Source organism: Ranitomeya variabilis, chromosome 4, assembly GCF_051348905.1.
Source record: "Ranitomeya variabilis isolate aRanVar5 chromosome 4, aRanVar5.hap1, whole genome shotgun sequence".
Classification (NCBI taxonomy): domain Eukaryota; kingdom Metazoa; phylum Chordata; class Amphibia; order Anura; family Dendrobatidae; genus Ranitomeya; species Ranitomeya variabilis.
In genome coordinates, this window is record NC_135235.1 from 177,401,818 (window position 1) to 177,427,534 (window position 25,717).

Here is a 25,717-nt window from a genome sequence, read left to right on the forward strand (position 1 = left end):
GAATCCCCCTATAGTCCCAGACAGCTCTTCAAGCTTTGCCGCAGAGTAAAACAAGTCTTGATGCAATTGTGCAGCCAGGGTCTGATTCATGCGGCCTTTCGTTCTGTCATTATGAATCCAATGACAGATTTAATTGAAGTGATTTAGTTACAGAGCTCTATGACAAGTTACTGAGTTAGTTACAGGAACTTTTATAAAGCCCAATAACTAGACCAGCCATACATCCTTGTAACACAGCCAGCTTCAGATCCCCCATAACATGATTCACCCCAAGTCCCATGCAATCCTGGTGATAGCTTAAAGGGAACCTACCACCCCGTTTTTTAAAAATTAGATAAAAATAGTGTGAAATAGGGGCAGAGCTGGGCTTTACATTAGGGCCTTTTCGGTGCCTTTACACCCCCGTTAGGCTGTCCAAATACCTTTGTGAAGTGGCCGTTTTCTGCTGTCACTCAAGTGGGTCAGGTCGGATGGGCGTGGTCACAGCGCTGTTTGTCCCCCAGGATCCTGCTCATCATTACGTTGGTGGCGTAGTGGTGTGCGCATGTCCAAAGAAGATCCACTGCCCAGGAGATGAATAACGGCGCGGTCTTCGCTATTCAGCCGTTTACCGGTGGGCGCGGCCATCTTTCCTGTGGCCGCACCTGCGCAGATGGAGCGCTCTGCTGCCCGGGACTTCAGGAAAATGGCCGCCGCGATCTCCATCTGCGCACGCGCGGAATCCCGCGGCCATTTTCCTGAAGTCCCGGGCAGCAGAGCGCTCCATCTGCGCAGGCGCGGCCACAGGAAAGATGGCCGCGCCCACCGGTAAACGGCTGAATAGCGAAGACCGCGCCGTTATTCATCTCCTGGGCAGTGGATCTTCTTTGGACATGCGCACACCACTACGCCACCAACGTAAAGATGAGCAGGATCCTGGGGGACAAACAGCGCTGTGACCACGCCCATCCGACCTGACCCACTTGAGTGACAGCAGAAAACGGCCACTTCACAAAGGTATTTGGACAGCCTAACGGGGGTGTAAAGGCACCGAAAAGGCCCTAATGTAAAGCCCAGCTCTGCCCCTATTTCACACTATTTTTATCTAATTTTTAAAAAACGGGGTGGTAGGTTCCCTTTAATCTCCTTCCAAAGAGCCATATACAAGGATTGCCACTTACTGCTCCGAGAATCTGTCAGCTACGCAGAAGTTACTTACACATGGCCAGTTAGGCTGGAGTCACACTCTCGTATAGCATTGGATGGGATATGCTAATGACCCTCAGCTCCTGCTCTGCTGCGACCGAGAGCTGAGTGTCAGTGCTCTGTGCTCCGATCCTCTCGCATGACGGGATCGTTTTTTTTTCTGTCCAATTGAGAACTGATCAGAGCAAGAAAAAAAAACACCATTGAGAGCAGAAGTATAGGATTAAGTTGGTACGAAATGCAATTCGATTTTTAATCGGATTGCATTTGTCTGATATAATCGCACGTGGGAGCGAGACCTTAGGCTGCTTCTTATGTGCTTCTTGACCCTGAAGAGATTTCAGCCCTACAGATGAATCCTTAAGTTTCTGTGTTGTCATTGTCTCAAATACCTCTGACTGTATGATTATAGTCTCAAAACAATCCATGGGTTAATTATATCACTGCTTTTATCACATGTGCTATATACTATTTCTATGCTTTAGGTTTTTCAGTCATTTACAGTAGTTTGCATTGTTTTCATATGTAAAGCAGGTGACCCGATACAACACGCAGATAGACACAAGGTGGGAACAGCCAATTAACTATTTATTGTCCCTGGTATGGCGGGAAATTGCGGTAGTTTTTGGCAACAGTTAAACAATGTGAAACGGATCAAACAGAAGTGGATTATACAATAGAGATACAATACGAATCTGGTCCTCGCACCTTGCGCGGTGTAGTCTGTACTCAGGGCCTGGTTTGGTGCTGTTTGGGTCCTGTTTCTAAGCGTCTTGCAGCCCTCTGGCACACACTTCTTACTGCAGCCTGTCACTTTGGCTACAGAATCTTCCCCAGTGCACGTCAGGACTGCTCTCTCTCTTGGCACCAAACCTGCCTCTGGTTTCTTGTTCAGACCTTTCATATTCAGGAACGTTAATATCAATTTCACCTGACTAGGTGCTTCATTTAAACTTGCCCACCTTCCGAAACTCGTCCTCTTCTGGTTGGTTTCTCATGGTCCCGTTTGGACGGTAGGTGGCAGTCTCCTCACTCCAATGACGCACAGCGCTGGGAATTTTCATGATTATTGTCACATCTCCTTACACATATACCAAAGAAAAAGTTGTGGTATGGTAGCATTAGACTGATGGGGTACACTGTGGCCATGCACTGGGGATTCAAAAACAAAACATTGGCACTCCAATAGTGAAATCTTGATGATGATAAAAAAATGAAGAAGAAAAAAAAAAACGATTCTGGTAGCTCACTTGGGGAACTTTTGCATTTGCAGGCACAACTCTGGTGAACGATGATAATCCAACATGTAGACTGCTGCTCCCCCCGCTCAACCGGACAAGGGGCTCATAAGTATGAAATGAAGGCAATGAGGTGAAACAGTGTTGTGGTGTGCACTGTCACAAACAGGATGAGATATATTATATAGAGGAAAAATACATTTACATCTTCTTGTCACAGGATCATTTAAAGGGGTGGTCTGAAGTCCAAAGTTATTTTCATCCTAAATCCATATTTATTTAGTGACATAATCTAAACTATTTTCTAATATACATGCAATAAGAATTCCCTATCCTTCCCTAACTACACTAACTACTTTTCTATTGGTTTCACTTCCTTTTTGATGACGCTTCATTTGAGAATCCCAGTGCATATTGGTATACTCAAACGAAGCGCCATCAGGACTCAGAGGCTGTGGTCACTGCCCCCTCCCTGAAATGAAGCATCATCAGTGACGCTCATTTCAGGGGGTGGGATAGTGCATGATGACACCCCTTTAAAGCTGTTCCGCATATCCTTTTTATCAAGCCCGAGAAAGAAATCAGATTTCGAAATGCGTTGCTTTTATCAGTATAAATTCATTTTATCAATAAATGTATTTCTCTCTCTATGATATCTAACATCCTGCTTTTGGCAGAGCCTATCACAACACTTTCATTCTCATTTATTTCATGCACTGGGAATGGCTGTTTTGTCTGTATTATCATTAGTCATAGAGGATTTGTTATTTATCGTCACTCTTTCTAATTACACTGTGTTACAAAGGTTTTGTCCCTCGGACAATTTTGAGTGTTCCTGATAGCTTATGAAAGCTTTTGATACGGTGCCACACAAAAGGTTGATACATAAAATGAGGATAATGGGGATAGGGGAAAATATGTGTAAGTGGGTTAAGAGCTGGCTCAGGGATAGGAACCAAAGGGTGGTTATTAATGGAGCACACTCGGACTGGGTCGCGGTTAGCAGTGGGGTACCGCAGGAGTCAGTATATGCTATCCGGATTGCGTTTAGTTGGACCATCATTTATTTTTCAACAGGATAATGACCCCAAACACACCTCCAGGCTGTGTAAGGGCTATTTGACCAAGAAGGATAGTGATGGGGTGCTACGCCAGATGACCTGGCCTCCACAGTCACCAGACCTGAATCCAATCGAGATGGTTTGGGGTGAGCTGGACCGCAGAGTGAAGGTAAAAGGGCGAACAAGTGCTAAGAATCTCTGGGAACTCCTTCAAGATTGTTGGAAGACCATTCCCGGTGACTACCTCTTGAAGCTCATCAAGAGAATGCCAAGAGTGTGCAAAGCAGTCATCAAAGCAAAAGGTGGCTACTTTGAAAAACCTAGAATATAAGACATAATTTCAGTTGTTTCACACTTTTTTGTTAAGTATATAATTCCACATGTGTTAATTCATAGTTTTAATGCCTTCAGTGTGAATGTACAATTTTCATAGTCATGAAAATACAGAAAAATCTTTAAATGAGAAGGTGTGTCCAAACTTTTGATCTGTACTGTACATTGCATAATGGGACAATAAACCTGCAACATAATATAAGCATAGAAGAGGTTTAAACACTTCTACTCACAATAAAATGTTACAACTAGTGCTGAGCGAATATACTCGTTACTCGAGATTTCTCGAGCATGCTCTGGGGTCCTTCCAGTATTTTTTAGTGCTCGGAGATTTAGTTTTTCTTGCCGCAGCTGAATGATTTACATCTGTTAGCCAGCATAAGCATAAGCCAGGCAACCCCCACATGTACTTATGCTGGCTAACAGATGTAAATCATTCAGCTGCGGCAAGAAAAACTAAATCTCCGAGCACTAAAAAATACTCGGAGGACCCCCCAGCATGCTTGAGAAATCTCGAGTAACGAGTATATTCGCTCATCACTAGTTACAACACATGCAGAATCCTTCTATATTATTTCAAAACACTATTTTTCGGTGATTACTTTGTATCTCCGTTCATACTGCACCCACACACACAAATGATACACCATTTGAAAGGAAAACTTGCCCCTTCAGCAAGAAAATAGCCAAACAAACCACACATCCACAATGTGATCACAAAATACACTTTAAACATTAATTTTCATAAACCTGCAGTAAGAAAAAATGACCTGCTGGTGGCACCACACTACCCCAAAGCATACTATCACAAAGCTGAAACAAATCCTAACATTTGCCTTGGGGACTTTCCAGCTTGCCGAACTCCTTGCCCAGCCGATTTCAGGCAGGTACATGTAAAATATTTGCTACATATAGGGAAGTAGAATAAAAGTAAAACTTTACCTGTTTAAGACTTCAGCTTTAAAACTGAAGATATAAATTAATGCAGCCTAAAAGGGACCGGACAGGTTCTGAACCATCAAATTTTCCGTATTATTGGACAGTCATTAAAAAGTCTATTTTCCTTCTAAGGTTGCAACTTATTGGTGACCTGGAGTCACCTCTGGTTCCAAGTAAATAACTATAGCGTTGACATAACTCAAACTGTACATTGTTTCCCAATGGGATAGATTGGTGGAAACAACCTTGCAAAGATTAACCCCTTCCCGACCTTTGACGCCACGTAGGCGTCATGAAAACCCGTGCCAATCCGACCCATGACGCCTATGTGGCGTCATGGAATGATCGCGTCCCTGCAGATCGGGTGAAGGGGTTAACTCCGATTTCACCCGATCTGCAGAGACAGGAGGAATGGTGCTTCAGCCCAGGGGGGGTGGCTTCACCCCCCCGTGGCTACGATCGCTCTGATTGGCTGTTGAAAGTGAAACTGCCAATCAGAGCGATTTGTAATATTTCACCTGAAAAACTGGTGAAATATTACAATCCAGCCATGGCCGATGCTGCAATATCATCGGCCATGGCTGGAAACACTAATGTGACCCCCCCACCCCACCGATCGCCCCCCCAAGCGACCGATCTGTGCTCCGCTCCCCTCGGTCCTGTGCTCCGCTGCCCCGTGCTCCTTCCCGCTCCCCCCGTGCTGCTATGCCACCCCCCTGTGCTCCGACGCCCCCCCGTGCCCCGATCTCCCCCCCCTTATACTCACCGAGGCTCCCGGTGTCCGTCCGCCTCCTTGCTGGGCGCCGCCATCTTCCAAAATGGCGGGCGCATGCTCAGTGCGCCCGCCGAATCTGCCAGTCGGCAGATTCGTTAAAAGTACATTTTGATCAAAGTAAAAAAATAATAAATTAACCCCCCCCCTTTATCACCCCCATAGGTAGGGACAATAATAAAATAAAGAAAATATTTTTTTTTTCTTTTTCCACTAGGGTTAGGGTTAGAACTAGGGTTAGGGTTAGAACTAGGGTTAGGGTTAGGGGTAGGGTTAGGGTTAAGGGTAGGGTTAGGGTTAGGGTTATGGCATGTGCACACAGTGCGGATTTGGCTGCGTATCCGCAGCGGATTGGCCGCGGATCTGCAGCGGATTGGCCGCGGATCCGCAGCAGATTGGCCGCGGATCCGCAGCGGATTGGCCGCGGATCCGCAGCGGATTGGCCGCTGCGAATTCGTAGCAGTTTTCCATCAGGTTTACAGTACCATGTACACCTATGGAAAACCAAATCCGCTGTGCCCATGGTGCGGAAAATTCCGTGCAGAAACGCTGCGTTGTATTTTCCGCAGCATGTCAATTCTTTGTGCGGATTCCGCAGCATTTTACACCTGTTCCTCAATAGGAATCCGCAGGTGAAATCCACACAAAAAACACTGGAAATCCGCTGTAAATCCGCAGGTAAAACGCAGTGCCTTTTACCTGCAGATTTTTCAAAAATCGTGTGGAAAAATCTCACACGAATCCGCAACGTGGGCACATAGCCTTAGGGTTAGGGTTGGAATAAGAGTTAGGGTCGGAATTAGGGCTAGGGTTGGAAATAGGGTTAAGATTAGGCTTGTGGTTAGGGTTACGGATAGGGTTAGGGGTGTGTTGGCGTTACAGTTGTGGTTAGGGTTGGGATTAGGGTTAGGGTTGGGATTAGGGTTAGGATTAGGGTTAGGGTTGGAATTAGGGTTACGGGTGTGTTGGGGTTAGGGTTGTGGTTAGGGGTGTGTTGGGGTTAGGGTTGTGATTAGGGTTATGGCTACAGTTGGGATTAGGATTAGGGGTGTGTTGGGGTTAGTGTTGAAGTTAGAATTGAGGGGTTTCCACTGTTTAGGCACATCAGGGGTCTCCAAACGCAACATGGCGCCACCATTGATTCCAGCCAATCTTGCGTTCAAAAAGTCAAATGGTGCTCCCTCCCTTCCAAGCCCCGACGTGCGCCCAAACAGTGGTTTACCCCCACATATGGGGTACCAGCATACTCAGGACAAACTGGGCAACAACTGTTGGGGTCCAATTTCTCCTGTTACCCTTGCAAAAATAAAAAACTTGCTAAAACATAATTTTTGAGGAAAGAACAATTATTTTTTATTTTCACGGCTCTGCGTTTTAAACTTCTGTGAAGCACTTGGGGGTTGAACGTGCTCACCACACATCTAGATAAGTTCCTTGGGGGGTCTAGTTTCCAAAATGGGGTCACTTGTGGGGTGTTTCTACTGTTTAGGACCATCAGGGGCTCTGCAAATGCAATGTGACGCCCGCAGACCATTCCATCAAAGTCTGCATTTCAAATGTCACTACTTCCCTTCCGAGCCCTGACGTGTGCCCAAACAGTGGTTTACCCCCACATATGTGGTATCAGCGTACTCACAACAAACTGGGCAACAAATATTGGGGTCCAATTTCTCCTGTTACCCTTGTGAAAATAAAAAATTGCTTGCTAAAACATCTTTTTTGAGGAAAGAAAAATGATTTTTTATTTTCACGGCTCTGCGTTGTAAACGTCTGTGAAGCACTTGGGGGTTGAACGTGCTCACCACACATCTAGATAAGTTCCTTGGGGGGTCTAGTTTCCAAAATGGGGTCACTTATGGGGGGTTTCTACTGTTTAGGCATATCAGGGGCTCTGCAAATGTAACATGATGCCCGCAGACCATTCCATCAAAGTCTGCATTCCAAAACGTCACTACTTCCCTTCCGAGCCCCGGCATGTGCCCAAACAGTGGTTTACCCCCACATATGGGGTATCAGCGTACTCAGGAGAAACTGGATAACAACTTTTGGGGTCAAATTTCTCCTGTTACCCTTGCAAAAATAAAAAATTCTGGGCTAAAAAAATATTTTTGAGGAAAGGAAACACATTTATTATTTTCACGGCTCTGCGTTATAAACTTCTGTGAAGCACTTGGGGGTTCAAAGTGCTCACCACACATCTAGATAAGTTCCCTTGGGGGTCTAGTTTCCAAAATGGAGTCACTTGTGGGGAGTTCCTACTGTTTAGGCACATCAGGGGCTCTGCAAACGCAACCTGACACCCGCAGAGCATTCCATCAAAGTCTGCATTTCAAAACATCACTACTTCCCTTCCTAACCCCGACGTGTGCCAAAACAGTGGTTTACCCCCACATATGGGGTATCAGCGTACTCAGGAGAAACTGGACAACAACTTTTGGGGTCCAATTTCTCCTGTTACCCTTGGGAAAATAGAAAATTGTGGGCTAAAAAATAATTTTTGAGAAAAGAAAAATTATTTTTTATTTTCATGGCTCTGCGTTATAAACTTCTGTGAAGCACTTGGGGGTTCAAAGTGCTCAACACACATCTAGATAAGTTCCTTGGGAGGTCTAGTTTCAAAAATGGGGTCACTTGTGTGGGAGCTCCAATGTTTAGGCACACAGGGGCTCTCCAAACGCGACATGGTGTCTGCTAATGATTGGAGCTAATTTTCCATTCAAAAAGCCAAATGGCGTGCCTTCCCTTCCGAGCCCTGCCGTGCGCCCAAACAGTGGTGTACCCCCACATATGGGGTATCATCGTACTCAGGACAAACTGGACAACAACTTTTGGGGTCCAATTTCTCCTGTTACCCTTGGGAAAATAGAAAATTGTGGGCTAAAAAATCATTTTTGAGGAAAGAAAAATTATTTTTTATTTTCACGGCTCTGCGTTATAAACTTCTGTGAAGCACCTGGGGGTTATAAGTGCTCACTATGCTTCTAGATAAGTTCCTTGGGGGGTCTAGTTTCCAAAATGGGCTCACTTGTAGGGGAGCTCCAATGTTTAGGCACACAGGGGCTCTCCAAACGCGACATGGTGTCCGCTAACGATTGGAGCTAACTTTCCATTCAAAAAGTCAAATGGCACGCCTCCCATTCTGAGCCTTGCCGTGCACCCAAACAGTGGTTTACCCCCACATATGAGGTATCGGCGTACTCAGGAGAAATTGACCAACAAATTTTAGGATCCATTTTATCCTGTTGCCCATGTGAAAATGAAAAAATTGAGGCTAAAAGAAATTTTGTGTGAAAAAAAAGTACTTTTTCATTTTTACGGATCAATTTGTGAAGCACCTGAGGGTTTAAAGTGCTCACTATGCTTCTAGATAAGTTCCTTGGGGGGTCTAGTTTCCAAAATGGGGTCACTTGTGGGGGAGCTCCAATGTTTAGGCACACAGGGGCTCTCCAAACGTGACATGGTGTCCGCTAGCGATGGAGATAATTTTTCATTCAAAAAGTCAAATGGCGCTCCGTCCCTTCCGAGCCTTACCATGTGCCCAAACAGTGGTTTACCCCCACATGTAAGGTATCGGTGTACTCAGGAGAAATTGTGCAACAAATTTTAGGATCCATTTTATCCTGTTGCCCATGTGAAAATGAAAAAATTGAGGCTAAAAAAATTTTGTGTGAAAAAAAAGTACTTTTTCATTTTTACGGATCAATTTGTGAAGCACCTGAGGGTTTAAAGTGCTCACTATGCTTATAGATAAGTTCCTTGGGGGGTCTAGTTTCCAAAATGGGGTCACTTGTGGGGGAGCTCCAATGTTTAGGCACACGGGGGCTCTCCAAACGCGACATGGTGTCCGCTAAAGATTGGAGCCAATATTTCATTGAAAAAGTCAAATGGCGCTCCTTCCCTTCCGAGCCCTGCCGTGCGCCCAAACAGTGGTTTACCCCCACATATGAGGTATCAGCATACTCAGGACAAATTGGACAACAATGTTCGTGGTCCAGTTTCTCCTTTTACCCTTGGGAAAATAAAAAAAAATTCGCTAAAAGATCATTTTTGTGACTAAAAAGTTAAATGTTCATTTTTTCCTTCCATGTTGCTTCTGCTGCTGTGAAACACCTGAAGGGTTAATAAACTTCTTGAATGTGGTTTTGAGCACCTTGAGGGGTGCAGTTTTTAGAATGGTGTCACTTTTGGGTATTTTCAGCCATATAGAACCCTCAAACTGACTTCAAATGTGAGGTGGTCCCTAAAAAAAATGGTTTTGTAAATTTTGTTGTAAAAATGAGAAATCACTGGTCAAATTTTAACCCTTATAACTTCCTAGCAAAAAAAAAATTTGTTTCCAAAATTGTGCTGATGTAAAGTAGACATGTGGGAAATGTTATTTATTAACTATTTTGTGTCACATAACTCTCTGGTTTAACAGAATAAAAATTCAAAATGTGAAAATTGCGAAATTTTCAAAATTTTCGCCAAATTTCCGTTTTTTTCACAAATAAACTCAGAAATTATCGACCTAAATTTACCACTAACATGAAGCCCAATATGTCACGAAAAAACAATCTCAGAATCGCTAGGATCCGTTGAAGCGTTCCTGAGTTATTACCTCATAAAGGGACACTGGTCAGAATTTCAAAAAACGGCAAGGTCATTAAGGCCAAAATAGGCTGGGTCATGAAGGGGTTAAAAAAAAAATCCAACCGTAGGGAAAAAAAAATAAAATAATCTGCAGATATTACTTTTTTTTAAAGGGATATTCCCAATTATTATACATTGGTGTAAATACGCTCAGTTATGGGGTCAATACTCCTTCATTATTTTTACTGTCAGAGTGGCAGTGCTGTATAGGGAGCTGCTCCGGTCACATACATAGGGCACTCCTACAATGCAGATAGATGGGAGTGCTGCTGTGGAGGAGAAAAATGCTGCTGTCCCTGTTCTTTTGCAAGGTCCTGAAAATCAGACTCCTTCTGATTCGTAAGTAAAATACCATTATGTTTAATGTTGGAGGATTTCCTTTAGGCTGGAGTCACACACAACGTATAAAAAAATCGGTCAGTTTTACACAGATGACAATCGCAGAAATGTTCCCTGAACAGTGATCCGTATGTCATCCATGTGCAGTGCGAGGATGTGATTTTCTCGCATGTAAGCTTCTGTATGACATCTGTATGACGAGATTTTCTTGCCAGCTTGTAAAATGGACACATAATGGATCCATGGGCTCAAATCTTCGTGAAAACATCTATCTATCTATCTATCTATCTATCTATCTATCTATCTATCTATCTATCTATCTATCTATCTATCTATCTATCTGTATATCTATCTATCTAGCTATATATGTCAGTGACACACATACCTCTCTGTTTTCATCATCTCATTAAATACATTTACATTTGACCAGTTTAATTTTCCTGTAATTGCCAGTGCCCCTGACAACCAATGTGCAAAAATTTCTCACAGGCCAACTAGTGTATAATTAAAGTGGTTAATAAGTCTGCAGTCACTCTGTGTGCTACAGGAATTTGTCGGTTTCAGACCTGGGACCGGCGGGTATGTATGAGTGATATATACTCCCAGGTAGTGAACTCGACATTGCTCCATACACTTGCATGGAGCGAGGCCGCGCCCCGTCTAGTGACTCGGCCGGCCAGTGGACGTGGCCTCGATCCATACAGGTGTATATAAGCGAGGCGTGCCCACTGCCTTGGAAGTATAAGTAACTCATATATACCCTCTGGTACTGAATTTGAAACCGGTGAATGCCCACAGTGCGTATGTTGGGGGGATTCGTAAGTCTGCAGTCACGCAGCGTGACTGTAGACTTATCTTTTTGGACCAGACAACCCCTTTAAAACCCCTTTAAAATATCAGCCTCTTTTTAGTCTTTTTGGCATGTTTCCTGCAAAGCTGCCTTTACATATTGATCAAATGGCTGCTGGAGGCAAACCCTGAAGGCCTAAAATACTAGCGCCCTTAAGGTGGTTAAAAAATTGCCAAATTGTGATAAGGCTCACGTATTAACTAAAATGTGGCTGATTTTACAAAAAAACAGTGCAGTTTCCGAACTGTTAATGTCCATATGTTTTAGCAGATAAATGTATCACCTGCTGAACCATAACGTTAGCAGTCAGTGTGAATAAAAAGCAGGTCTCCTATAAAACCGCATGTCAGGGTGGTTTGGCCAGATTGCATGTGCACCTCAATTATTCTAGGGCTGCTTTGTGCATCTCTACTGTTATTCTATATTGTGTGCCAGATTTCTGACATGCACCAAATTTAGATGTATAACCTGAAGGTCATGGAATGATGCATGTTGTGACTGTATTAGAAAATGTACATAATGTTCCCTGGCCTTGTTTTAAGTTATTCTATTTATGCTCCTAATGGCTCGATACACTGACTGATGATCATTCAGTGTGGCCAGTCTGTGCACATCACCTGTTCACACAACCTGCTTAAAGGGACTCTGTCACCTCAAATTGGGATATTTAAATGACTTTTTCCCGTCCGATGGGCGGCATTTCTTCTTCATTTCTCCACCCCGTCCGTCCCTGTTGTCCGCAATATGTTAGTGAATTAGAGTACTTGTGCTCCATAGTTGGCGCGTGTGCAATGCAATATCGGGCGCACGTGTGCAGTATGCTTTGCCCAACTGCGGGCAAAGCAGAAAAGCATTACTGAGCATGCGCCCACGCACTATATCCCGGAAGTATTTCGCTATGTTGCTGGACATAGTGCGCGGGCACATGCGCAGTAATGCTTTTCGGCTTTGCCCGTAGTTGGGCAAAGCATACTGCGCATGCGCGCCCGATATTGAATTGCACACGCGCCAACTATGGAGCACAAGTACTCTAATTCACTAACATATTGCGGACAACAGGGACGGACGGAGTGGAGAAATGAAGATGAAACGCCGCCCATCGGACAGGTAAAAATTCATTTAAATATCACGCCAATTTGAGGTGACAGTGTCCCTTTAAATATCCTTTCACCAGACTCAAAACACTTGTTCATTAACTGATTGACAGCCTGTTTAGATGGACCGATACTCTGGATCAAGGGTTCCTATGAAGGCTTGCTCCTCGATTATTGACCTGACTAAATTGTCCTTATCGCCATGCTATTTAGTCTTTACTGAGAGCTTCCCTGATATTTATTGAACCTGCATTGGAATGTGTGAGCAAAAAAGAAAAAAGGAAAAAAGTGTCGACACAATCAGCTCAATGAATCACCGGCACATACCACTTCACAGCTAATATAGTGTTATAATGCCACAGCGGATTCCGGGTGCTCATTCAAATAAAGGTAAGTTCAAGCATATGTATCAACTGTTGAGAAGAAGAGCACTCACCATCCGCATATTTTCCTGTCTTTATTATGACATTAAGTCAATAGCAGGACCATATCGGGAGAACAATGGTTCCAAGAGACGATGGCCGTTTCGCGCTGCCGCGCTTCTACGGGTCTGAAGAAGGGAGGACCTCTTAAGCCATATCCGCCCTGAGGATACCGCCAACCTTACAGCGTCATCTACATAATAAAATTCCTACTATTCAAATAAAAATATTCATAAAAACATAAAATGAAAATTGTACACAAACAAAAGATTAGCAGGTACTGCACTAAACTAACAAGTTAACATCACAAAAATACTGACATATCGGTTCTTTTGTTTAACCCCATAGGGCCTGTAGCATTTACTCGTAAGATCCACCTGCCTTCCCTTCTCAACAGAATTCTGTTGTGATCTCCTCCTTGCTCTGGCAGGATTACTCTTTCTAATTCAGCGAACTGTAAGAGTGACGTATTACCCTCGTGGTGTGCTCGCATGTGATTAGGCTACGTTCACATTTGCGTTGTGCGCCGCAGCGTCGGCGCCGCAGCGCACAACGCAAACAAAAACGCGGCAAAACGCACGCTAAAACGCTGCGTTTTGCGCCGCATGCGTCCTTTTTGGCCGAAAGTTGGACGCAAAAAAAATGCAACTTGAAGCGTTTCTTGCGTCCAACGCTTGCGGCCATGCGGCGCAAAACGCAGCACAACGCATGTCCATGCGCCCCCATGTTAAATATAGGGGCGCATGACGCATGCGGCGCCGCTGCGGCGCCCGACGCTGCGGCGCTGACCGCAAATGTGAACGTAGCCTTAATGAGTTTGGGGACTCCCTTTCCAGTACTGATTGACTTGAAATGTTCCCTGAACCTGACAAAAAGGGGACGGATGGTTTTCCCAATATAGTAAAAACCGCATGGACAAAACAATGCGTGTACTACATGTGTAGTTCTACAAGATATGAAGTCCCGGACCCTCTGTTGAATAGGGCCAATTTTGATTACCTTATCAGTTATGTGATATATACAGAAATTGCACTGGCCACATTTGAAGTTACCTTGTGGGATCCCCGCTTGTAGCCAGTTATCATGATTGGTATCTACCCTGTTACGCACCAGAACGTCTTTTAAATTTGTTCCCTGATGGCAAGCAAACAAGGGACCCCTACTCACGGGTTCCAATAAATCAGGGTCCTTTTCCAATATATGCAAGCTTTTCCTAATGGCCGATCTTATTAAAGTATCCATTGGCCCAAATTTAAAGCTAAAGGTGAACTTTTAATGGGTAGTTTCTTTTCTCCCCGCTGTGACCCCTTGCACTTTACTGACAGATTCCTCAACCCTCACCAGGGCATTATCCAAAACAGAGCGAGGATAACCTCTTGCTCTGAACCTTTTATAAAGTTCTTGGGATTGTCTCTGATAGCCTTCCTGACTGCTGTTAACCCTCTTAACCCTTAAAAATTGGCTGTAGGGGAGGGAATTATTTGTATATTGTGGATGTGCACTGCAATAATGTACAAATGAGTTTGTGGCCGAAGATTTTCGAAACACCTCCGTTTGTATAAGTCCATTACTAATCCATACTCTGACATCCAAAAATTCTGAATTTAACCCCCCCAAATACTGACATGAAACTCATATTCATCGTGTTAACTTGCCCTAAATACTCAACAAATGATTGAAATGTTGTTTGATCACCATCCCAGACCATAAACATGTCATCCACAAATCTGATATATAATTTTATATGTTTTAAAAAGGGATTGTTATTGGCATAAATATATCTGTTTTCCAACACTGCCAAATATAGACTAGCCAGGGTACAAGCGACGGGCGGACCCATGGCGGTCCCTTCCTTTTGGAGGAACCAAGTGAGAGCTTCCCTGATATTTATTGAACCTGCATTGGAATGTGTATCTCCTTTTGAGGGAGGGGTATCCAACAACCACTAATCAGCTAACATCAGGGGGTCCAAATACAACTGAGCCAAATCTGTACAAAGTAGCTCTGCCTAGTAAAGTTATCAAATTTCATCCATTGTGACGTTAAAAAACATCGGCCTCCAGACACCCCAGAAAAGGCGCATACTTTTTTCCTAACGTGTGTTTTTTTTAACCCTTTATTAATATTTTTTATTAAAGGGAACCTGTCACCCCCAAAATCGCTGGTGAGGTAAGCTCACCGGCATCAGGGGCTTATCTACAGCATTCTGGAATGCTGTAGATAAGCTGCCGATGTTACCTGAAAGAGGAGAAAAAGACGTTAGATTATACTCACCCAGGGGCGGTCCCGCTGCGGTCCGGTCGGATGGGTGTCTCCGGTCCGCTCTGGCGCCTCCCATCTTCGTTCCATGACGTCCTCTTCGGGTCTTTACGCCGCGGCTCCGGCGCAGGCGTACTTTGTCTGCCCTGTTGAGGGCAGAGCAAAGTACTGCAGGGCGCAGGCGCCGGAAAGGTCAGAGAGGCCCTGCGCCTGCGCACTGCAGTACTTTGCTCTGCCCTCAACAGGGCAGACAAAGTACGCCTGCGCCAGAGCAGCGGCGTAAAGACCCGAAGAGGACGTCATGGAATGAAGATGGGAGGCGCCGGAGCGAACCGGAGACACCCATCCGACCGGACCGCAGCGGGACCTCCCCTGGGTGAGTATAATCTAACGTCTTTTTCTCCTCTTTCAGGTAACATCGGCGGCTTATCTACAGCATTACAGAATGCTGTAGATAAGCCCCTGATGCCGGTGAGCTTACCTCACCAGCGATTTTGGGGGTGACAGGTTCCCTTTAACATGTCACTCTCTGCAAGGAGAAACCTTACCCCATGGATCCCAGAGATAATCAAACACATCCCATTATTTATAGTTTTATTGTGTTGACAGAGGTCGGGGGGGGGGGCGGGGGGTTGCACTGCTCACCTCTGCTCTGCTCACCTCTGCTCTGCCTCCTTTGCTGTCTTGAGACCAGCGACACATATTGACAACCTTATACTTAAACTGTGTCTTGACAGCTACTGAGTAATGTCAGGAGGATGCAAAGTATACAGTATGTACCTATAGTTTTCACACATTGCTATGTAAAACTTTGCATAGTTGAATACTATCATCAGTAACATGTTACTATTCTGTGCTAAGAAACTGCGTATATATTTTTATTAGAATTATATATTTAACTTACTTATTGCAACACATATAACATCTATTTATATAATTGCCTCATAATGTTTTAATTTCCTGTTCTGTCCAGATGTCACCGTATCCCAGAATTCCAAGCGGAGAAAGTTCACCGACGGCCATATTAGGACACCCAAGTGATGGGTGTCTGAATAAGGAAACTGCTGCTGGTACCAACCTATTGCACCGGACCACAAGCGGAACACCATCGCACCACAAACTCTATATGCCATACGCACCACACACACACACACACACACACACACTCACATTCACACTCTCACACAGCCTTTGCGTGGTACCACCAGCGGAACACTGTCGCGAACATGCCACCGCCGGGATCACCTGAATGATTCACTGACTGCTGCCATCTTTGTACAGGAGGAGTGTATGCGCAGTTTTAATGTGACCGCCGCTATCTGTCTGTACAAAGATGGTTGCGGTCATATTTACTGCACCTGAGCGAATTACGCGCAGGTACAGTGAATCATTCGGCTGATCCCAGCGGCAGATGCACGAAGTGTCTACAGGCAGAGGAGGCCAGTCACATTAAAGAGGTTTGGTTTTCCATGAACGAAAGTTAATTTATAAAATTGACTGTGTCTGACCGTGTACGGAGCATGCCTCATCTCCTGGGCAGGGGAGGAAGCAAAAGCTGATACTGACATTACAGAAGGGGATCACAGTGGATTCATTTTGTGAGGTAAAATATTTCACTGACTGTTTTAAAAAAATATTTTACCTCACAAAATGTATCCTCTGCGATCTCCTGCTGTAATGTCAGTATTGTCTTTTGCTTCCTCCCCTGCCCAGGAGCTGTGGTATGTTCTGTACATGGTCAGACACAGGGGTGAGTGTGTCTGACCGTTTACAGGGCATACCACATCTCCTGGGCAGGGGAGGAAGCAAAACACAATACTGACATTACAGCAGGGGATCACAGTGGATGATTCATTTTGTCAGCTAAAATATTTTACTGTTTTTAAAAAATATTTTACCTCAGAAAATGTATCCTCTGTGATCTCCTGCTGTAATGTCAGTATTGTCTTTTGCTTCTTTCCCTGCCCAGGAGCTGTGGTATGTTCGGAACACGGTCAGACACAGTCAATTTTTAAAATGAACTTTTGTTTGTGGGAAAACCCCTTTAAAAAGCCTAGGAGTATTGTCACTAACAATAAGTTTTGTAAGCACCTTTTGGCTATTTCGTAGTAGTCATGTCTGGCATTATCATGTCTTTGTGTACCACAGTCCCGGCTGCCCGAGTGTCAATTAAAATTAGTCTACTTAGCGTCCTTTTGTCACATTTGTAAAAGTCTTAATTATGCGTTCTAGTACATCACCTGCCTTTGCACACTAACCAACCTTCTAGTCTGCCCAGGTGCACTTATACGTCCGTTGTATTGTCTTTATTTGTCTGTAAAATGGGAAAGGTTGGTTCTCAAGGTCAGGCAACTGTTTTAGCTTAGCTAGCCAGTCAGAGGAGCTCCAGGGATAATACTCCTGTATCTGTCTTACCCTACTAACCCCTCTTGTCCTGATGTGGTTAGTTGTCGGTGGTGGAGGTAACCTTATGATCAGTGGGGTGACATACTGTTCTACAACTTCCTCCCTCTCAGGATTACTGTCAGCTTACTCCCAAAAAGTCAGTGTCTCCATCACCCACTAATCACACTACTGTGTCAGCTTCTTATGTCACTACATGTGATCTTGTCTGGACAGGATTTAGTGCAATTCACTTAGGCTGGGTTGCAGCACAGGTCATACAAGTGTTTCTCCAGTCTGGGTTTGTCTGACCACAATGTTTACAAGTCCATCTGTGCTGTCTCGGTCTCTGGTTATACAGAGGTGTGATGGTAGCAGTAATGTGTCGGTCATAGTCACACTTTTGTGCATCAAAACATTCATGATACACCTTACTTCTGGACTGCTGCACTTTCTCAGACACCATTTATTCACTTGATATTTTTCTCCCTTGTCTGTGCCATTTTTTGTACATCCAAACATCCACACTCTCGCATGTTTGCCTTTTTCAATTTTGGTCACACATCTTTCAATGCTTCCTTTCTTTCTCTGTCTTTTACAATCTGCATAGCTGTTCTGGATCCCATTGGGGGCCCTGACTGCACGCAAAACAAGTTGCCTATGGCTTCAACTATTTATTCTCCAGCTCACCTTTAGGCCGGGGTCACACTAGTCTGTAATACGGATGAGTGCTTTGTGATACAAAATCGCATAGAACTCTGACCAATGTTAATCTATGGGGCAGCTCCTATCATGCGTTTTTTTCTCGTCCGTATTACGCTTGCGAGTGAAATCGCAGCATGTTGCGATTGCCTGCGTATCTCAGCTGAGAAACGCCAATGCAAGTCTATGGGGGCGAGAAAAAAACGCACAGCACATAGACCATGCTTGTGACTTGCGAGAAATTCTCAGGTATTGGGCAGGTGACAGGAATGGCTCAGCCATTATTTGCTCATTTTGCAAGTGTGTGAGATAAATGTCAACACATGGATGAGAAAAAAAAGCATCCTGGCATTGCACACGGATGAGATACGGATCACCATACGGAGAACATTTGTGCGATTCTCAGCAGACAAAATCGGACAGATTTTTTATACATTGTGTGTGACTCCAGCCTTATTCTACAAATGCCCTTTTAGTGTGTCTGGACCATGTCTACGGGCCACACGTAGCAAGTCAGAGGGAGCCTGTCAAGGTGTAGCAGGAAGGCTCCTTGCCTCTCACCCGGTAGACCTACAGGATGTAACGAGAAGGCTCTTTGCCTCTCACCCGTTAGATCAGCTGACTAGAATAGGAAGGCCCAGATGTGTTAGGCATCTAACCTACTAGCCCAGCTCCATGGAACGTGGGAATGCTCTTTGCCTCTAACCCACAACAAAACCAGCTGACTAAAGTAAGAAAGCCCAGATGTGTTAGGCCTCTGACCTACTAGATCAGCAGTGCAGTTGGCTACCTCCTTTGTTGATCCTCAATTGGCTATATATCAATCACTCAACTTGAAGCAAGTGAATCTTTTGTCAATCTTTAAATCACACTGATGGCCAAACAATCACTTACAAGTTTCCTTTTAAAAATAGGCACCATATTTTACTTTCAACTTGCAACTTACAATATTTCTTTCTACTTCAATACAGTACTGTTGCTTAAAAAAACACAGATCTCCCAGCGCGTACCACATGAAAGACAGAAATACAGAGAACGTTGAGCGCAGCTCCATACCCCCTCCCATCAGGAACTCAGCGGAAATAAGAACTTATAGCATCCATCCAGACAGAAAGGAGAAACTCACAAGCAATTGCATCAGCTCCATACCCCTCCCATCAGGTATTCAGCAGAGATAAGAACTCACAGTGTCTTTCACACAAAAACAGAATGCAGCAGTTCTCAGACTTAATTCATTTCTTCAAAACCTTCATCCTCTGGGAATCTAAAACTGTTTTGCTATACGGCAGATCACTGCACAATTTGAATAATCTGATCCTGACCGCGTCCGGCCAAACGACATACAGAAACCTGTCCAATGTCAAACCATATATAACATGGGTTTCACTGAATCTCACATGTAAATTAAATGTAAATTAAAAATATCCACAACTCATCCATCCTGGACTCTCAGCAACAATAGGATAAGTAATGATACTTATGTGATGATTCATTCATATGTGCTTATTCAGGAATTTTTTTTCTTTTCTCTTTCACTTTTCAGTTGATTTTTACAAAATGAGATTCAAAATCCCTTATCTCAATCACTCCGCCTGATTCAGCTCAAAGTGAGTTGAATAATGTCCTCTGTCACATACAGAGGACCACACCTAATGGAAAACCTTAACAATCAGGGACTTATTTCTATCCCTTTTACTCAATTACTCACCTCTCATCTCATTCAGAGGTTCTCATAGACATACATACAAGGATTCGATCAGCCTGCCTATTTTGCACTTTGGAATTAACACAACTTATGTAACTACAGCAGTGTCCACTGACACTGTGAGAGCACCAAGGCCAAACAACAGAAACCACAGCCCTATACAAAATGCAGCCTCACATGGTGTACTGCCAATCCAAAATGACCAAAATAACAACACTGCACAGAGTCTATCCCAGCTCTGTACTATACAGTACACAACCAGATAGTATATTGACAGATAATACAGATGACAATTATCATCTTATTACTCTATTATTCAACTCTCATACGTACATAAACAGACAAACACAAAACTCACTGTTGATGTCAATTCCTTGAACCATGTTTGCAGCCTTTACCCAGAGATATGGGGTGATCTGGAGGGATTGCAAGTGCAAAACAAAGTGTAAGAATAACATTTCTCACCTTGCTGCAGCTGGGTTTTGCATGTCCAATCTCCCAGGAAGCACCCACATACGGATTCTGAATAGGCTGGTTACCACGGTCCCGTGTTCGGGCGCCAAAACTGTCATAGCTGTTTGTGTTCTGACCCAATGTTAGATATGCCAGATCACCAGTGAGGCCAAATCAAGAGGTTACGCCCTTAATTGACAAGCGCGCTTGGAGAAAAAAGAAAACTGCACACGAATTGTGAGCAAAATCACTTTATCTCATCTAAGGCTACGTTCACATTTGCGGTCGGCGCCGCAGCGTCGGGCGCCGCAGCGTCGCCGCATGCGTCATGCGCCCCTATATTTAACATGGGGGTGCATGGACATGCGTCGCACTTGCGTTTTGCGCCGCATGCGTCACTGCGGCGCCCGCGTCCGGGCGCAGAGGACGCAGCAAGTTGCATTTTTGCTGCGTCCAAAATCAATGAAAAAAAGGACGCATGTGGCGCAAAACGCAGCGTTGTGCATGCGTTTTGCTGCGTTTTTGTTTGCGTTGTGCGTTGCGGCGCCGACGCTGCGGCGCACAACGCAAATGTGAACGTAGCCTAATGGAGCAAGAGGCAGTATTTTATACCATTTACAATAAATGCAACTCAATGTAATTTGAGTAGCCCCCCCCCCCCATTACCCCGGGTCATGCTGACCTTTATTTTCCATGTACCCAGAACATGTTGTGGCTTACTATTGAGAACATACATAAGTATGAAATCCTTGAATCGGAGACTACAAGACTACTGCATCATAAGAACAAATTCTAACAAATTCCAGCCATTAAAGGCAAACCATTAACCCTTCTATATCAACACGTACCTGGTGGGGCCCCACTTTGCCTAAAACTGGCCCTAAACCAGCTGATTTTGGCTAGGTGATAACAGCCTACAAACAGAATCAGGCATGTTGAATTTCAAAGTTTCTGCCATCGGACTCTTTTTTACTCTTTGCATTGATCTAATCTTTCATATTTTGACACGATAAGTGTGAATATTAATGATGGAGATGTTCATCTGGTAGCTGTCACAAGGCTACATTTTTCTTTGGTTTTGCTTTAGTTTTTAAATTTTGTACATACATACTTCGTAAATACAGGGGTATGGATCCCCTTTTTGGCTGTGGATCATGTCTATATAGCTTACCACAAGTAGGAGCAAAACAGTCAAGCCTGAGTCCTGCTCTGCCCCCCGTGTATGCTGATGAATGCTGGCGCATAGGGAGGCAAAATACTAGAGAGTTAGGAATCAAGCTGATTGGGTACACCATATTGCTGGAGGATAGCTTTTTTGATCAAAATACTGTAATTCAAGCACCCTGTGTTATTTACATGTACAATTACTATTTATTTACTTATTGCAAGGTATTTGCTCATTGTTTTTTATCCTAGATTTTGTGTATAAATGGATATGAATAGTAATTTTAATACAGAGATTTTTGACTCAAATGTGGAGCAGTTCTGTATCACTTGTGGAATTTCCTGCGTATGCATTATTGATTTTACTTTAGATTGCAGAATTAATAATTTGGCTCAAATGCCAAAATCTTTAATCTGTTGTGGATTTTATCTGCTAACTGCGGCAATTAAATCCTGTGTGGGCTTTTATAAGAAGCACATTGACAGGATATGAGGACACTGTAGCAGAGGAGGTGTGTAAATTAAGCCCATACTTTAACCAAGAGAGCAGGTTTCACCTGCTTAGGCCAGATTAACACATCCTTGTATCACAGTCCAAGTACAGACCATGATGCTTGGACCAGCCAAGGGTCTCCTGACTGCAACTTGACAACATCATATATTACTATGATGCTGTCAAACCACAAAACATGGATATGTGAGTCTGGCCTTAAGCTTTTGCTGTATATGAGCCCAATTATAATCAATGTGTGGTGCCATTTGTGCCCATGTAACGGAACTGTTTGTGGAGTTATGTTTTTCATGTCTTAAATGTTTTCTCTCTCGTAGTATTTTCTTGATGGATATTGGTAATGTTCTGTACACTGTTTTTCATTTTTCTGCCTCACAATTAAAAGATACCATTTCTTTCAGGAGGTACAAAAAGTTGCAAATACAGTCAGTACCCAGGGAACTGATGGAGACTACAAGCCAACAGATGAAAAAGAAGAGGTTGCTGCTGTTGCGGAGGTGGGCTGGATGACATCTGTAAAAGACTGGGCGGGTGTGATGATTTCGGCTCAGACGTTAACAGGTCGTGTGTTGGTAAGTGTACTTGGCCCTGCTAATATTTCTTAAAATGTTGCCTTTAAAATGTTTTAATATAGCAAATTTTCAAACGTTTAAAACAAAGATTTTTTGATGGTAGGACTTTGCAACTTCTGTCAATCTAACCACTATGAGCCGGAGCCTCAGAGGGCAGACTTGTTCCAACATAAATTAAACACAATGAATGTGTCTCTCATATGAAAAGTTTACCTAGGCAGCAAGAAGTCATAAAGGAAACAGTTTTTCTGTGCAGAGTGTCATTGAGATTGTGCTGTAGTTTTCCACTTTACATGACTTTTTACTTATTTTCAATCCATTGGTTTTTATTTTCCTCAGTTTTTTCCATATTACATCAAATCTAGAGTAATAATCTTACACTAGATTTGAACTCGGAAAAACAATTTAAAGTCACTGTATAATGTTTCTTAGGGTGCATCTAGGCTAGATGATTATCAGAATACTTGTTCCCGATAATCGGCCTGTCTAAAAACATTGGCAATCAGCCAGACAAATAGAAAATGACTTTTAAGCATGCATGCAACCAAATGATGAATTCTTTACATTAGTTGTAGTATCTACTGCAGCAGTCATGTTCTGTAAAATCCATTCTGGCCATCAATACATATCAGTCATAGTTCATGCTTTTTAGGATTTGGATTCAATACACAAAACATCACTCTAAACATAAAGGAAGAGACTGACTTCAAAGAATTATCCATGAGTTACTATGGCATTTATTACATAACACAAATTTCCCATGCCTGTAAAATAATATAAATTAATAATAAAAATAGTTATGTGCATAAGCACTTTTAAATACCAGTAGTTCTTCTCACATTTATTGCCTGGGAAACTTGTCTCACTTGTCACATAAGCTGTCAGGTCCTATAAAGAAAGTATTTTATTCTACATGAATAGAGATGGGCGAACCCACATAGTAAAGTTCATCGTCCATACCGAACACCTCCTGTTCAGGCACAGACACTGAAAATGGACTTCGCCAGCCAGCGTGAACTCGCAGCTGTGATCGTAGGTATATATAGTAATAATAATCTTTATTTGTATAGCGCCAACATATTCCGCAGCGCTTTACAGTTTCAAACACAACAGTCATAAGTAACATTGTTAACAATACAATAATTAAAGCAAAATAAGACGACCCCGGCTCGTGAGAGCTTACAATCTACAATGAGGTGGGGGAGACACAAAGTACAGGTGTGTATTTACAATGATGTATTTACAATGATGGCCCAGCCATCTTCAGGGGGAGGGGGATAGATGGAAGTAGTGAATGGGCTACACACACAAACATAAAATGAATTTGATTAGGGAACGTGATAGGCCGCTCTGAACAAATGTGTTTTGTATAAGGTTTACCTCCGGTCATTGGCTTGGGCTTATGGGACTACTCTCATTAGCCTACGCCTCCTGCTGCTAATAACAGCGAGAGGAGGAACGACTGATGGGGAACATTCCTCAGCCAACACCTGCACTCTAAATAAATAATAAAAAAAGGCGTGGGTTCCCCTGTATTTCTGATAACCAGCAAGGCAAAACAGACCGCTGGGGGCTGCAACACTCAGCTGTCAGCGTTAGCAAGGCTGGTTATAAAGAATAGAGGCATCCCCATTCTGTTTTTTAAATTATTTAAATAAATAATAAAAAAAAAGACATGGGGTTCCCCCCATTTTTGACAACCAGCCTTGATAAAGCAGACAATTGGGGGCTGGTATTCTCAGGCTGGTAATGGGCCATTGATATTGGGCCCCCCAGCCGAAAAACAGCAGCCAGCAGCCTTCCAGAAAAGGTGCATCTACTAGATGCGCCAATTCTGGCACTTTGCCCAGCTCTTCCCACTTGCCCTGTAGCGGTGGCAAGTTGGGTTCATATTTGTCGGGTTGATGTCACCTTTTTATTGTTTGGTGACATCAAGCCCATGGCTTCGTAACAGAGAGGCGTCTATAAGACACATATCCATAACTAATCTTATAGTTATATTGTAAATAAACACACAGACCAAGAATAAAGTCCTTTCATTGAAATAATGACACAGACTCCTTTAATGATTCTAAATTAAATCATTCTCATGTCATCGGCCATTCTACTGAATCCCATGTCTCCTATAATAAAACAAAAATAAAAAACAACCATATCCCTCACCTGTTCATCATCCCGTCCCAAGCCGAAATCCTTGTCTGTGGATAAACAGTTTTCAACCTGGACAGTGCCAAGATGCGACCGTCTAGGCTGAGAACCTCCGATGAATGAGCTGCATCAGTGACTAGCACTGACATTATTGAGGTTACCACCAGTCATTGAGGTTGCGTTCTCAGCCGGGCCTCTAAACTGCTGTGTCATGCTTTCAATTAAAGGACTTTATTCTTGCTGTGTGTTTATTTACAATATAACTATGGGATTAGTAATCGATAGGTGTCTTATAGACGACTCTCCATTACTAAGCCGATGAATACTCCCATCAGACGCTCCTGCTCTCGCTCCTATTAGTGGCAGTAGGCTGATGGGAGCAGTAGTCCCAGCCAGTGACCGTAGGTAAACGTTATGCCATCAGAAGCATTGTTTGCATGATAGTATGGCAAACACTGAATGTTCGGGCCCTCCATTCAAGTGAATGGGGTCTGGGTACTGTTCTGGTATCCGAACCCGAATGTTTTTTTAAGTGTACAGCCGAACCTACCAACCCCAAACATCCAGGGGTCCGCCCATATCTATAAGTTAAGCATCTTCTTACAGTACATTATCATCAATGACTTGTATGTATATACTGCACCAAAGAGATTTTTTAGATTTAAGATATACAACTGCTTTTCATAAAATTAGAATATCATCAAAAAGTTAATTTATTTCACTTCGTCAATACAGAAAGTGAAACTCATATTAAATAGAGTCATTACAAACAAAGTAATCTATTTCAAGTGTTTATTTCTGTTAATGTTGCTGATTATGGCTTACAGACAATGAAAACTCAGAAGTCATTATCTCAGTAATAGTGTTGAGCATTCCGATGCTGCAAGTATCGGGTATCGGCCGATACTTGCTGTATCGGAATTCCGATACCGGGATTCCGATACTCTTGTGGTATC

The 25,717-nt window shown here is 43.4% G+C and overlaps 1 protein-coding gene across 26 annotated transcripts in view; it reads left to right on the plus strand.

The window, feature by feature from the left end:
• KCNMA1 (potassium calcium-activated channel subfamily M alpha 1) overlaps positions 1 to 25,717 on the plus strand; it is a 1,075,276-nt gene that overhangs the window by 256,309 nt on the left and 793,250 nt on the right. For all 26 annotated transcript variants that reach the window (XM_077259420.1, XM_077259433.1, XM_077259414.1 and 23 more), the window contains exon 2: positions 22,443 to 22,613. In XM_077259420.1, the coding sequence (XP_077115535.1) occupies positions 22,443 to 22,613 (171 nt within the window). The remainder of the gene's footprint in view (positions 1 to 22,442; positions 22,614 to 25,717) is intronic.